Genomic DNA, 16,489 nt, shown 5'->3' with positions numbered 1-16,489 from the left:
GTCGTATAAAGCTGCGCCCTGCGGAGCACCTGGTTAAAAGTTATTTCGACGCCACTGGATCACTATCCCTATGTCAACTTTCTGTGACAGAATTTGCAGACTCGACAAACACTTAACACATGACTAAAAACACTTTTTATTTAAACAGTCCCTGAACCATGAAAATGAGGTCGAGGACAATGGACATAGACATAATCTTTGTTACATAAGGTTTCTCCATACAAGGAATGTAGCACCCAGGTGTACTAGATTCTGAAATATAAAGCTGTAACAAATAGCTTCAATGTGTCACCATCGCCGGATAGTAATACCTATAAGGCTATTTCTTCCTTACTGCCACTTTCTTAACAGGCAAAACAAAAACAGACAAAAGTTTGCAGATCTTGTTATTTATTTTCGTACAGTATTTAGAAAATAAATTCTATATGACAATTTATGATAAATGTAATTGGCACTTTACATATTTGTTTACATGATCAAATTATTTACCTTGTTAATATTTCATTCTGCGTTGACAATTTGACATATATACATATAAGTACATATATGTTTTATCAATAACCTTTAAATTTTACATTACTGTAAATTCTGAAATTATTGCGATGTTTTTCTTTTTGCAAAAAAATGTGACAGGGTTATCATCGCAAAAATTAAAACTTGCATTTTGATTTTTTTTGTTAAGAATTAAATAGGATTTTTCTGAATAGCGCCAAAATTCAAATCGCAAATAAATGCACGCAATAATTTCTGATTTTACAGTATTCTTTTATCTGTTCCTAGATTTTTCTTTCCTTCTTGTTAAAATAACATTATTTTTTTTTGTAACATGCTGACATCATTTCTGGAAAAAATTGTTATCGGGATATATATAAACGTAAATTCTAGATGTTCTACAAAACTTTTCATATGTACATTGAAGAATTAAAAGTTTCCAATTTTCTATGTGTTTAGAGTATTCAAAATGCAAATATCTCTGAACAAAACAAAATTAATGACAGTGATGGAGTTATTTATTTATAGCACTAAGATTTATGATGGTGGATCTCAATCCTTCCTGTATTCCAAAATTCCAAGGTTAGCTCTTCTTAAATGTACCGGTATATCAAAATAATTCACTTTATATTTCATCAAAATATAGAATGCATGGTTTGTTTTTCCAATGACTTCCCTGAAATAATGTGCAACGCCCCTAACCCTAATTGGAATATATTTTTAATAGTTTACATCACAATGAACATGTATGTGTACTCAGATCCATGTTGAGTTGATTAAAATTTTTAGTAATCAAATCTTTAATCTGATATTAGACAGACAGGCAGACTGACAGACCCATATAATACCCATCCATTAATGTAGCTGGGTATAAAGATTCTAAACAGTTCAGCAGAAAAATACTATATACACATGTTTTAATTTTACAATAAGTTTATGAATGTTGAAGATTTCTGTGTTTTTACTGGTCAAAATTTGAATAAATCTGTAGGGTTAAAAGAATTCACCAGATTAGCATAACTGTTGAAGATTTCCATGTTTTTTTTAACTGGCCCAGATCTGAACAAGTCTATAAGGATGAAATTATTCTCCGATGAGTACTTTATTCGGCCACATCACCAATTAGCCCTGTTGTATATATGGGTTCTCAATTGTGTTCTGGTTAAGCATTCACATCTTCGTGCACACATGCATTCTTCATTCATCCATTTGTAATTTCTTTGTTGTCTTTACGTCATACTGAAATATACAAAATAATGTTGCATTAATGTATGCAGAAACCAGATGCTCTGCAGGGTGCAGCTTTATACGTCCACAGAGGTCAAACCCTGAACAGTTTGGGCAAGTATGGACACAACGTTCAAGCTGGATACAGCTCTGAATTTGGACTGTGATTAAATAGTTGACACAGCATAGGTTTCTGACACAGAATGTATGTGGTCTAATGAAAATAAAAATTTGTTTTTGCTTTTGAGCAATTCACTATGCTGTTGAATATCAATCCCCTCAAAAAAAAATATTTGAAGAAATTTTCTTTTTAATTTCTGAAATCTTAAATGAGAAAAATTGTACCCCCTCTCTTTTTCACCTCCCCCTTTCCAGTATTCCAAAAATAATCTCAATTAAAATTTCGAATGGAGTTTGCAACAATAACAACTCATTTAAATACATCATAAAATATTAAAATATAAAATGTCGTACAGTCATGGTTAAAATTAATGGTAATTAATAGTAATTTCTAAAAAATATTTTTTACAGCAAATCTTCTCAAGAGGTTCATCATTTCTTAATACATAATTTTCAATTAAGTGAGGTAATCAAACATACATATAACAGTATTCTTCAAATGGAATTGGATTACCTCCCTTACACTGCTTTTAAATTGTCTAAATTGTCCTTTAACCAGAAAACCCTTGTTTCCCCCCTTTTTGCCCCTATTTGCTAAATGATTTGAGCCATAACCCCCCATAACAATCCCTTTGTAGTATGGAAACTTGGTATAATTTCAGAGAGATTTATACACTTAAACACAAGTTATTGACTGGAAACTACAACCAGATGCTCCGCAGGGCGTAGCTTTATACGACCGCAGAGGTTGAACCCTGAACGGTTGGGGCAAGTATGGACACAACATTCAAGCTGGATTCAGCTCTAAATTTGGATTGTGATTAAATAGTTCACACAGCATAGGTTTCTGACATAGAATGAATGTGTTCTAATGAACTTAAAATTATTGTTTTCTCTTAGAGCAAGATTTATGAAATTTCAAATGAGAAAAATTGAACCCAATTTTTTTAATCACATCCCCCTTTCCCTTATTCCAAAACTAATCTCAATTAAAATTTCTAATGGAGTTTGCAACAATAACTACTCATTTAAATACATCATAAAATATTAAGATGTAAAAAAACTGCTTGTTATCACTGAATGGTAAAGATTATTTTAATTTATCAGTTGGTAGTAAAAAGTGAATATACATTGTATATTGTATATAACAAAGATTTAAGTTGATTCTGGACAAAGAAAGATAACTCCAATTAAAAAAAAATCTTGCTATTGCACAATATTTTGCAATTAGATATTTCTTGCTTACTATTCTGGACAAAGAAAGATAACTCTAATTAAAAAAAAATTTGCTATTTCACAATATTGTGCAATTAGATATTTCTTGCCATTGCGCAATACTGTGCAATTGAAAAGACTTGCTATTGCACAATACTTAATATAATAATTTAAGATCCTGATTTGGACCAACTTGAAAACTGGGCCCATAATAAAAAGTCTAAGTATATTTTTGGATTCAGTATATCAAAGAACCCCAAGATTTCAATTTTTGTTAAAATCAGACTAAGTTTAATTTTGGACCCTTTGGACTTTAGTGTAGACCAATTTGAAAACAGGACCAAAAATGAAGAATCTACATACACAGTTAGATTTGGTATATCAAAGAACCCCATTTATTCAATTTTTGATGAAATCAAACAAAGTTTAATTTTGGACCCCGATTTAGACCAACTTGAAAACTGGGCCAATAATCAAGAATCTAAGTACATTTTTAGATTCAGCATATCAAAGAACCTAACTGATTCATTTTTTGTCAAAATCAAACTAAGTTTAATTTTGGACCCTTTGGACCTTAATGTAGACCAATTTGAAAACAGGACCAAAAGTTAAGAATCTACATACACAGTCATGACAGTTAGATTCGGCATATCAAAGAACCCCAATTATTCAATTTTGATGAAATCAAACAAAGTTTAATTTTGGACCCTTTGGGCCCCTTATTATCTCCCAAAATCAATACCAACCTTCCTTTTATGGTCATAAACCTTGTGTTTAAATTTCATAGATTTCTATTTACTTATACTTACGTTATGGTGCGAAAACCAAGAAAAATGCTTATTTGGGTCCCTTTTTGGCCCCTAATTCCTAAACTGTTGGGACCTAAACTCCAAAAATCAATACCAACCTTCCTTTTGTAGTCATTAACATTGTGTTTAAATTTCATTGATTTCTATTTACTTAAACTAAAGTTATTGTGCGAAAACCAAGAATAATGCTTATTTGGGCCCTTTTTTGGCCCCTTATTCCTAAACTGTTGAAACCAAAACTCCCAAAATCAATCCCAACCTTCCTTTTGTGGTTATTAACCTTGTGTCAAAATTTCATAGATTTCTATTAACTTAAACTAAAGTTATAGTGCGAAAACCAAGAAAATGCTTATTTGGGCCCTTTTTGGCCCCTAATTCCTAAAATGTTGGGACCAAAACTCCCAAAATCAATACCAACCTTCCTTTTGTGGTCATAAACCTTGTGTTAAAATTTCATAGATATCCATTCACTTTTACTAAAGTTAGATTGCGAAAACTAAAAGTATTCGGACGACGACGACGACGACGACACCAACGTGATAGCAATATACGACGAAAAATTTTTCAAATTTTGCGGTCGTATAAAAATGCTTATTTGGGCCCCTTTTTTTACCCCAAACATATTGAAACCTCCCTTGGAGCAAGAACCCCAAAACTAAATTCCAGCCTTTCCATTGTAGTATAGAACCTTGTTGTATAATTTCAGAGAGATCCATACACTTAAACACAAGTTATTGCTTTTTTTGGCCCATTTTTTGGCCCCTTATTCCTATATGTTCTGGAAAATTAACCCAAAACTCAATCCCAGCCTTCCCTTTGTTATATGGAACCTTGTGGTACAATGTCAGAGAGATCCATACATTTACTAACAAGTTATTGTCCTGAAACTAGAAAAATACTTGTTCTTACCTCTTAATTCCTAGACAGTTTGCCCCATAACCCTTTAATCCCTACCTTCTACTTATGGTATTAAACATTGTGGTACAATTTCAAAACAATTGAAATACTTATACACAACTTATTGTCCTGAAACTAGATAAATGATTGTTTTGGGCCCCTTATTCCTAAACCTTTGGGACCTAAACCCCCACAATCAATCCCAACCTTCCTTTTGTGGTTATAAACATTGTGTTAAAATTTTATTGATTTCTATTCACTTATACTAAAGTTATTATCCGGAAACCATCTGTCTTCGGACGATGCTGACGACGCCGACGTGATACCAATATACGACAAATTCAAATTTTTTTTAGTTTTTGCAATCGTATAAAAAGGCATAATTTAACAAATTACTCAAGTTCTTTTATAATCTGATAATATAATGGATTTTGAGTTTTATCAAAACAACAAATATTGATATATCAGTTTCACAATCGACAACTTAACTTTAACTGATCTTTAGTCAATGCTTTTTTAACTAATTACATTTCCAAAATCCCTGATGGTACTCAAGCGTCAAGTTATTCCTGTTGTGACAAAAAATTTGTATAGCTAACATTTTTGCTTCTATACAATGGGTGACACTAATGATCTGTGTAGACACCAAAAAATGCATATGTTGAATTGATTTGTTTAATTTGTCACATGTGTTATGCATAAACTAAAAGTGGAAAAGCAAAACACTTTTTTTGTCAATTAACCAATGGTTTTTCTACAGATAGTGTTAATACACAAATCAAGTACCTTTACAGTGCATTGAACATAAGTTACATTTTTAACGTAATGGTAAAATTTATGCTTCTGATATTTATTACGTAATGGTAAAATATATGCTTCTGATATAACAGGGTCAATTCAGTCCCTTCAAGATTAAAAGTTCACAGAAATTGAATAATTTGGTTAAAATGAGCATAATTTTTTACAGAATTAGTCAGTAGCACAACCTATGTCAGACCATTGCAATTTTTTAGGAAGTGTTTAGATGGTTGGAAGTTGTGAGATATATTTCAATTTCTTTTTAGATCACATTAATGCTGGTGGTGAAATGGCTAAATGGGATATTTTCTGTTTTATATATTAATAGAAGACTTTAAAAGTCAGCATTGGCTTACTATGTATGGTATAGTATTCAAGCTATCTAGTCTGGGAGAAAATTTATAATGCTTGAAAAATATGTCCATATCTAATTCTGATATTTGTACAAAAATACTTTTGAGTATTACAGGACAGTTTATTTGGCATTACTGGTATGGGAATAAAAGTGTAGCATTTTATAAATGAATTATCCAAAGTAGTAAGTCTTTACCTATCAATTAAACTTTCTCTCATTTCTGTAGATATTGAACTAGGTTGTCTATCTCCGAGTTTAAATACACTTTCTACAACTGATAATTCTGTACTGGTTGTATCTAGTCCACAAAATGCTATCCAATCATTGACTACCAGACCTGCTGCTATCACATCGCTGCCTCTGTTCACTGTACCTGCCTAAAATACGAAGAGTAAATGAACTTATAGTGATTTACAGCTGGCCATGTTATTATTTTTAAAGGTTTTGTGTTTCTGATTCTCTAGTTTTCTATGTTGTGTTCTGTGTACTGTTGTTTGTCTTCTGGTATTGTTATTTTTGTGTTTTTGATATTGATATAGCATTGTCTGTTTGTATTAAACTTATGAGTTTGATTATCCATTTGGTATCGTATAGGTTGTTGTGGTGTCCTCATGAATGTTGTGTTCCACTGGTCATTTTAATTGAATTTCGCTGAAAGTACAGTGTGCTTCCATTGCAATTTTTAAATTTAAAAATGTTGTTATTGGTCATGTTGGTTGTATTGGTGTCCTAATGTTGTTTTCCAGCAGATATTTTCTATGAATTTTTAAATTTTCACTGGACATACAGTTTGCTGCCATTGCAATTTCAAACTTTAAATATGACTATTTTATTATTATATTTTGCCCAATTCCTCAATTCCCTGAGAAAGTAAACAACTTCCAAACCGTTTGACACATAAGTGGTACACTGATTTTTATAGCTGTTTATAATTCCACCTTTATAAATATACTACCTATTATATTCTTTTAGACAAATGAAAACTTACAACTAGAGGAACTTGTAATAATGAGGATAATTCATCTTGATCTTCTATGGTGGTTTTTGGATGTACCTACAATTTATTTTCAAAACATAATTAATTGCATAACTTTTAAAAGTAGATGACATGGGATATGTGTTCAGATAAAATAATTACACACATTTCAATTAATAAATATAACTCGTACAACAATTTCACCTAGTCAATTTCTGTTGATGTTATGTCTCGTGTTCAAATTATTGATAGCCTTGTTTAAATATAAGGTATGGGGCTGAAAGGTAAACAACTTGTGACCAGTTCTGTTGTGCACATGTGTTTATAATGGGTCATACTGGACAAATTAAGTGTAGTGGTCAACCATACAGGAACAGTGTCATATTTTGCTTTAAATTAAAATTTACCAAGTAAAACTCTTTAATTCTAAAACTGCAACTATAAAGTTAATGGCAATAGTTATGGCATATTTCAAACCTTCATTGGCTGTCTATAAGTGCTTATTTCATGTATTTGAACAAGCTCTAATGTGTTTCAGTTATACTATAAATAGATATTAGAAGATGTGGTATGAGTGCTAATAAGCAAACTCTCCATTCAAGTCACAATTTGTAATTTAATTTTTTTTTTACCAGGATTGCAGTCTGATTTGGCTATATTTAAATTTGTTCAAAGTTAGATAAAATCAAATTACCAGTCCTCCTTGATTACTGATTGCACAATAACTGCCTACTAAAACATTGTCTGCAACTGTTTGTCTGAACACTTCTACTTTCAACACATCAGAGATTATTTCTTCCGTTTCCTGAAATGGTTTAAAATAATATTTTATACTTATATAGATCTAATGTATTCACCAAACAAAGATTCATGTAGAAGTTTTCACCTTCCAAATCATCTGTATACAAAGTTTAAGTTTTGAGACATTTTTGGAGTGACGAACTTACAAACCATTTTTTACATCTTTTGGCAAACATGCATCTACCATGTAATGACAGATCTGTTATGTATACATAGAATTTCTATTAAAGTACTATAGTATTTTGTTCAATGTGTTTGCTGTATGGCTATTATTATTGGTCAAGTATAGGTTGAAATGCAAATTCATAGTTTTGAATAACTTAAATACATGCAGGCTGCTACAGGGTGTGGGTACAATACATGTTTGCATTGTTCTAAAGGCAGTTGACATCTGATCGAACAGACCCCTTCAGCTTATCTTTTCTATATCAGTTATGCCTTGTTTCAGTCAACTGCAAAACTGACACACTGTTTATAAAATCAACTTGTGAGTGATAGAGCTGTTAGTTTTCCTTAACTGCTGGCAAAGTTTTTTAATACCAGTGGCATACTAGTTAATTGTGTCTTTGTTTATAAAACTAATTACTAGGAGACTGTAAATGGTGGCTTGAAAATTTCCAATGGGGCCTGTAAGAATGTCTGTTACAAGGCAAGAGAATAAAACAAAACATTTATATCTGTGGCTTCAAAAGTTAACCATGATAATGCTGAAATATGGAGAAAAAAAATTACAGTGTATAACTAGCTTGATATCTTTATGTCAAAAGATAATTCATGCAACAAACATTTCTTCAAGAGCATTTAATCTGACATTTCATTTACTTACCCTATCTAAATCTGGATGTACCAAGGCAACATAATCATTACATGTGATAACATTACCAAGGGCAGATAACCGTTCCTCAACTCTTTGTATTTTAACAGTGTCAGGAAGGGAATTTCTTATATGCTGTAATTCTTGATCTGTTGTTGTGTTTGGAACAAGTAATCCATTTCTGTTTCCTGGTTAAAAAGTAAAGGACATAAAGTTATAATAATAAAAAGCAATTTCTAAATGCACTTGAACTTTTTTGCATTGATCTGGATTATAGGTTACAAGAGCGCAATTATTTGTTTACATTTTACCGGCAAGTTTTTTACCCCAAGATGGTACTCAGAATAGAATCCTATACGGCTTCTGATTGGTTGATGCAGGATTGGATTTACATTTAATCGAAAGCTTATCCAATTAGGTTTAAAAATTGCCGAAAATCATATTCACATTTTACGAAGTATAGAAAATATCTTCCATTTCTGCACGTCGGAGCCATTAAAAATATGCCTTTTTCATTAAGAGAAAAAAGTAGACGATTTTTTTCAACTGCATTTTAAGTCAATTTGAGCCGCATGACCCTATATATTTTTTTGGTTGTAATGCAACACTGGCATTTCTAGTAACAGGAACTGCTACCTGTTTTTCCCTAGTTTGTGTAGTCTTCGAGAAAAAAATACGGAACACTAGTGGTACCCTATGGAAAATGCATTACGAATAATTGCGCTCTTGTAACCTATACATCTATCTACCAAGGGGAGGTAATATTTATTAGGTCTCTTTGGTTCTTCAGGCTTATTTAATTCTTTTCTAAATAACTTGGTTAACAGTTAACATTACTTTATTGAAATTTTGTTTAAAATGATTTTTGTTCTGATGCAATAAACACTCCAAGTTGACAATTGTAAGTAGATAACTTTTCATTTTTATAACGAAATAACAGGTATACTATAATTTAACTACCTTAAATTATTATTAATGACTTAAGATCTGCACATACCTACACACATCCTCCCAATAATTCTGCATCCTGCAAGACTGACATGCACTACAGGTATAGTTTCTGATAATTCACCTTCAAACACACTGAAAAATAAATTTCGAAATAAATGGAATGTAAAATTATTTTATTTTATATCAGACAAAGTGCTATTTGGCTGCACATAGAAATTGTTTCACAAGAAACATGGATATATATATCATGTATATATGGGGAATGTGTCTATGGGACACAGATCATGCCCCTGCATCCATATGACATTATAAATGGACATAACTCAATAATGGTGAAAGATATGGTACCCAAATTTGTACTTGATCTGATTTTGAGGTAATAAGCATTGTGTTTCAAGGGAAACTTCGCAAAAAAATCAAAAATTGATATTATGTTCATTCGGTATAAAAATGCTCAAATTCATAGATATTAAAGTTTTATTCCGCTAGATAAGCGATCACCATCGATTTTAAATTTAGAGTATCATTTCTCTACGATCAGCCATTTTGTCTTCTTTCCCGGTAAATAAAATCGATATGTCTATAAACCCAAAAGGAACAAAACTACAGTAACCGATGTAGTCGCAATTGCGTGTCGATATCTTGTCAATCGTACGTTTTTTTTTATCCGACTTACTAACTTGATACGGAAAATATTCTTATTTTTTTTAAATTACCATGGTCTGTTGTTTTTAAACTGTTGATATTGGAATTAGGTAAAAAGTCAAAGTTGAAATCATAAATAAGTGTTCCGGGAAAATTGTTTTCGAAAATCTAATTTGTTCATAATTCTTTAAAGTAATAAACTTTTTTCAAATAACTTATAATCTTCCCTCATCTGATCACCAGCATGGCTAAAGGTATAACTTTCAAAGGTATTGTGAGGGGTGTGAGGTGACACGTCCAGGTATTCAAGCGATTTCCTGTCGGGCTTGCAAGTTCATGCATCGTTTCACTTCTGCATGTATTGATCAGTGTACACGGCTGATAACTTATAACTTTCCATTGTGAACTATCAGATGTATAATATACAACTCTGTCTTACTTGTCATTACTAAACTCATACGCTTGTTTATGAATAACATTTCTGGTGTAAAGAATATTATTCATAAAAATATAAATAATACCCAAAAAATAAGATTTGATGAAATTAAAATCTATTTAAATATTTTTTCCAAGGGTGAATTTGGGAAAATGTAATATATACTCATTGTCAATGGTGAAGGACAGATTGGAACATACCAGAAATATTGATTTAAGAAAATGTACGCACTTGCCGACGATTCGTTTATACGACTGGGTAGAAAGTTATGGAACTAAAGCGCAATTTAAAATATATACATGTATACATTAAACATAAGAAAAAAATCATATATTTTGAATAAATTGGGGTAAAAGTTTTGTAAATAGACTAGTCCACGTATGCCAACAGTATGTAATCATTGAATGTCGATAGACTATTGTATACCAGAAGAAGAAGAGAACCAATTTGATTTAAATACAGGTCGATGTATAACTTTTGCTTTGGTTCATTGAAGTTGTCACGGGAAATAGTAAAATCACAGATTTATATTTCAATAAGATTGTTCTCGAACAAAGGAAGGAATTCGTCATCACAATTGTTATATATGCCACTGGACGAACACTAATTATCCCCTTGAGGGATGTGAATATTTTGCTGGGAAACTTTTGAGTATCAAAGTTTCAAATTAATTTCGGGAGTTATTTTCGTTCTTGGTATTTAATTACAGAAAAAAGAATAAATTACTTGTCCGCTAAATAGGGGTATTCTTGTCAGTTAAAAGACTTTTAGTTATATTTATAAAAAAAAATGGAAATATGACATTAAATTGTTTCTGTCGTTTTTTTTAAACATCGTTAAAAAGATGTGTGTCTAAGGTGAACGCCACAAGAACCCTGTAATACTAGTACGAGAGTATAGCATGTAAACCTTGCTTCTCAATAACATGGTTGTATTGGAAATCTTTTCATACAGATTGACAACTCATGGTCCGATATGCATGTAATATTTGCCACATAACGCCCATAGTTCTTTCTACCATCATCATCTTATTCTTTGATATTGCTGTAAACATCGATGGTTCACACCCAAACAAAATGGGAGTAATGGACCCTCAGAGCTTCCCCGTGTTATACACTTGTGGAACTTAATACATAGACGAAATTTCTGTATTGAAATGAATCTACATCTCACAAACAGGATTTTCAAATTACGATTTTGAGTAATCACCTTACACAATGTTACAAACCAATATAAAAGTATGGCAAGATATAACCATGAAGGAATTTAGTTTTTGTCAGTCGCAAGAACTCATCACTATCATAAACGTATACGTATATATGCATGCAGTTTCAAATATCAAGAACAAGCGGTCGATGTCGATAGTCCGTTTTCTAACTGTTCAGAGTTCGACATGTCACTTGTTCATTCTTGGAAGCCTTCATATTCCCTGTCCAACGATGGGAACTCTTTCTGATTGTATTGACTATAAATGCGTATATGGTAATTCTGCGTTTATCTGTACAAGTGGTTGCATTTCCTCTCCTTTCCCAACAAACGAACGAACGAAACGCTACTAGTCTGCTTTCTCTGGAGCTCATCCTCAAAGGCGCTTATACGTCAGGAAACTTACATGTATGTATACTAATAATGATTGTTTCAAGAACAACGATGTATGGACGAACTATTCTAAATTCGTCAATCTCAGTTATGCATGACTAAGATATAAGTTTTATTACAACTACTGTATTATTTGGATTAATGACGGCTATCATGTTCAACATTGCACAAATATTATCATAGAATTTTTAAAAAAAATCCTCAAAAAAAAAAATGCCTTAGCTTAGATAATTGGTATTCTTTTCATAAAAAGTTCGTGTAAATGATTGTCAAATGAATTTAATTATGTAAGAATAAAATGTTAAAAAGAAACTAAAAAACATCATGCATTTTGTATGTTGTATTTTTTTTTCAATTAAAAACTTTAAAATTGCTATAGTTTTATTAGTATTTGAACACAGCCAGATTTGAATACAAGTTAAAAAAATTCCGGTAAAGTCAATGATATCAAACAGATTTGCAATGGTATATCAAATTGGGTAATATTGCATTTAGTTTTTATTAAAGATTAAAACTACTATTTTTTACTTCATTTACGCCAATTGCAGCTAAGAAAGTAATCAAAAATTATTTCCTTGTATTTTTATGCACTTTCGGAATTACGAATCTGAATTTTATTTTCAAATAATTTACACAATTTAATTATTGTATCTTTATTCTCATCGTGTATTAAATCTTAGTGTATTAAAATCGTGACAGCATACTCTTTCTACTAATCCTTTCTGTTTATCCTTTCCAAATAACAACATGTATACCTGTGTTCGCTTGAACTCACACCTGCGGCTAAATAGCTACAAGGTAAACAAATTGACCTCAAGCCGAGAAATATACAGTGACCTTTACAAAATAATATACACACTCTGCTCACACTTTAGTTGCATTGAAATGATTATCAAGACAATAACGGTAAATAGAACTGAAATATTTTCAGTTCAATATCAGTAAAAATGTTCAATAAATATTTTATGAAAAAAATCTCAACAATAATTAATGAAATTTATTCGAAAACATTTACTAGAGATAATTTAATAGGAATTTAATTCATCATTACAAAACGGTATATGCATATTCATTTTCGTTCATGCTTATATTGTGGTTAATGACTACGACCATTCGTCAGCTGTGCGCTTTTAATTACGTATATTGTCGATAAGATATAAGAGTTAAACAGATTTTATTTTTTCCCAGAATTCAATAAATCGGGCTAATACGTCACGACCCACTCGAGAATTCAACCAAAAAAGTTACAAATACTTGATTTTCTCCGTTATTAGAAGGAATATAAATTTAAAACTTTGCAAATGTGTTTTTTATGTTAAGATGAACATAATTAGATGATAAGTAAAAAATCGCGGAATTTCCCTTTCAGTTTCAAAACATTTTGTTGAAGAACAATAACAAACTAGATGTGTCAAAGCAACACGAATGGCCCCGTCCCAAAATGTTGAGCACATGTGGACACAAACATGATGGTAGTCTCACATATCAAAAACCAGCTCAAAATCTGGAGGCGTTTAGAAAAAAAATCTGTATAACTGTTGATTTTCAATACATTTGCAATTTATCAAATTCCAAAGCCTGTAATTTCAGCAAAAATTAGCAGAGCGGAACGAAAACTTATTTGATTTGAACAATGGCGGAAGACAATTTAACGACGGCGCGGGTCATTTGACGATGGCACAAGACATTTAAACAATGGCAGGGCGCCCTCGTTAAACAGGCCATGGAGATCCCTGTGGATTTTGCTGTGCACTTTTTTTCGTCCCTGCAGAAGATGATAAAATTAACAAACATTTGAGTTTTCCTTGATATGGTCCACTCAGGTACACAGTTTAAAAAAACAATTATTGTCAGGTATCTATTGTTCATGTCAATTAATACTGCTCATCTCAATTATTACCTTACCTGGACCTGTGGGGAAGTTCTAAAACCTGTTTCCCAACTTAGTTTATTTTGACACCTTCTGGAGGAATGAAAAAAAGTGCATAGCAAAATCCTGGTAAGTTTTTATTTTTCTAAAACATAAAACAAATTTGAAATTTATTTATCTAGGGCATGCTATGCCTTAAAAAATTTACAGATGCCCAGATTTGTCTATACTCAGAGTAAATTTTGAGGTGAAAATAAGGCCATTTTAGCCACTGGGTCCACATGAACCTTAATAAGACGTCGCAGGAAGGCGTCAAAGAAAAAATTAAAATTAAAGTTGTCATAATTAATTGGACTAATGCAGGTGCTGCTTGAATGTTGCTTCATAGAAATGAAGAGTTCACAATTGGGAAGCTGAAATACAATGTACCCTGGCACATGTATATAATATGTTTACATGCCATTGTAATGCCAACCAAGCCAAAGAATAGCTGCGGAACCGTAGCTCTTAGGTCCTTATGTTATGTTTTGACTTTTTGCGGACCATAGATCCGCAAATAGTCAAAAAATAACATAAGGACCTAAGTCTAAGAGCTACGGTTCCACAGCTAGCCAAAGAAAAGAACAAATTTCCCACTTTAAACATTTGAAGACAAAATAATGATCAAAGTGGTGTATAGATGCATTTTTATTGGAATAGATCAATTAAATTCAGCAGACAATTGATTGATAATCATGTAAACAGTAAAATAAAGTTGATTTTGTATATTTTTTTTGATAACTCAACAACCTCACCTGTAAAAGTTTTCAGAACCACCTATTGCAGTAAGGCAATATGCATTTGTCAGTTTACTGAACACACCGATTTCATTATTTCCCTCAAACTGAGCACGGACAGCCATAGCAGTAATATCAAAAATTCAAATCTTCGGTTTAAAAACAAGATTATTGCGAAATCATGAGAAACTTTCTCGACAACGTGCAATATCCAATGTGTAGTGAGTAATACGTCACAGAAATTGTGCTCTTGGGTTGTTCCATATTTCAGATCGACAAATAAAACGAACTATGAGAATGTTTTCCTTCAAATTCACGTCACGCCTAAAATTTACCATCGAATATCTTAATTTTCATGCGCGTAGCTACGTTTACGTCAAAACGCCCGGGCGTACACATGAATTTTGAAAATAAAACAAACAATCGACATAGAATAAGAAAAACTGGTCAAAAGCACATCAGCCTTGTGCTTCTTTTTTTCAATGGATTGTGATTTTGAATAAAAAGGGACTAAATTTACTCAAATATATTTGTTCGAATCTTTTGTAAAAGTCTGAATCTACTATAAATTCGACGTACTTTTTCTTATATTTAAAGCAATTCCCTATCTGCTCAGATTCGATATGCTGTTTGTTTTATTTGTCGAGCCTGTGATTTATGTCCCAAAAGCGAGACAAAGCGGCGTCAATATTTAGGTTCCGAATGTGGATAAAGTCTTGAATGACTCTCCGTGAAATTTTACGAAAGTTGGACATAAACTGTTTATGATCAAAAGAGTATTCAGAGCAATATAAAAATGCAATTATATCTTTAATTTTCCCGCATTTTAAGGACAAAATGTATTTCTTTCTGCAATTGATAAGTGGTCGCAGTTTGGGCTTACATTTTGTTATTTCTTAATTACATTAACTGCTTGTCGAACCTTTATCGAATTTCATGAAAATGCCGAAGAAGCTTTTTCTATGACTAATGTCTAAAGCTAAAATTTTGAAAGCATTTTTTTTCGTTCATTTTTCTGTTCTTTTCTGATAGACAGATAGCCGGACTCTTCTTTACGCAATTAATTGTTTTATATGCTCAATTTATAAACCTTCATAGATTGTCGTGAAATATTCCAGATCAAGAAAAAAATATCAAAAGAAAATTTTTGATTTTTTTTAAATCCCTTTAAAGGAATGATAAATTGATTCACTTTTTGTGGGAAGAAATCCTAGGTGTTCAAGATTTTTTTTTATATTGCACCTCTTAGAAATATTTTTTTTCGTGTTCATTAAAAGGTGCTTTTGTCGATTGTATGCTCACGCACGGCACCCTTTAAACTTATTTAAAAGTAATATTGGTTTCGACGTTTTCTCTAAAACCAATGACCATTAGGCTAGCTTCCAGTTTAACACGATGAATAAGTTAACATATTACAAAATTTAACCAAAACAAACAAACCATTTAGATTCAAAAGTATGTTGCTATCAATGATTTTTGACTGACAGGAATTATTTACGGTATCTCATTCTCGATAGCTTTCGGGGGCTTCGTCCCTTTCGAACCCACTACCAGCAGGTGCTTTAACATTGAGCGGTTGGCATCCCTCATATCCCTCGCCAAGGTTCGGGCGTACACGTAAAAATGACCCAGCTACGCCACTGATTTTGCACCAGTTGGTCAAATGGATGTTTTTTAAACACAACTTTTAAGTCTGTAACTTGCATTG

General features: G+C 31.9%; 1 protein-coding gene across 1 annotated transcript; it reads right to left on the bottom strand.

Moving 5' to 3' along the window:
* Positions 1–373: 373 nt before the first annotated feature.
* LOC139524269 (eukaryotic translation initiation factor 6) lies at positions 374–15,025 on the bottom strand. The gene is made up of 7 exons (XM_071319004.1): positions 14,800–15,025; positions 9,502–9,587; positions 8,517–8,692; positions 7,584–7,694; positions 6,902–6,967; positions 6,109–6,290; positions 374–1,731 (listed from the first exon to the last, which is right to left on the bottom strand). The coding sequence occupies exons 1-7, from the start codon at positions 14,904–14,906 to the stop codon at positions 1,722–1,724; spliced, it is 738 nt and encodes a 245-aa protein (XP_071175105.1). The 5' UTR covers positions 14,907–15,025; the 3' UTR covers positions 374–1,721.
* Positions 15,026–16,489: the final 1,464 nt, after the last annotated feature.

This window comes from Mytilus edulis, chromosome 5 (genome assembly GCF_963676685.1).
Source record: "Mytilus edulis chromosome 5, xbMytEdul2.2, whole genome shotgun sequence".
Classification (NCBI taxonomy): Eukaryota; Metazoa; Mollusca; class Bivalvia; order Mytilida; family Mytilidae; genus Mytilus; species Mytilus edulis.
The sequence above is the reverse complement of the archived record's forward strand: the minus strand, read 5'-3'. Positions and strand labels throughout refer to the sequence as shown.

What these genes read in the sequence shown, in the direction of transcription:
- LOC139524269 (XM_071319004.1), bottom strand. Translation starts at nt 14,906, where the DNA reads ATGGCTGTCCGTGCTCAGTTTGAGGGAAATAATGAAATCGGTGTGTTC. An exon ending in TATTGGGAGGATGTGTGTAG is followed by an intron (nt 8,693 to 9,501) that starts GTATGTGCAGAT and finishes CTTTTTAACCAG; the next exon opens with GAAACAGAAATGGATTACTT. An exon ending in TATTACAAGTTCCTCTAGTT is followed by an intron (nt 6,291 to 6,901) that starts GTAAGTTTTCAT and finishes TTCGTATTTTAG; the next exon opens with GCAGGTACAGTGAACAGAGG.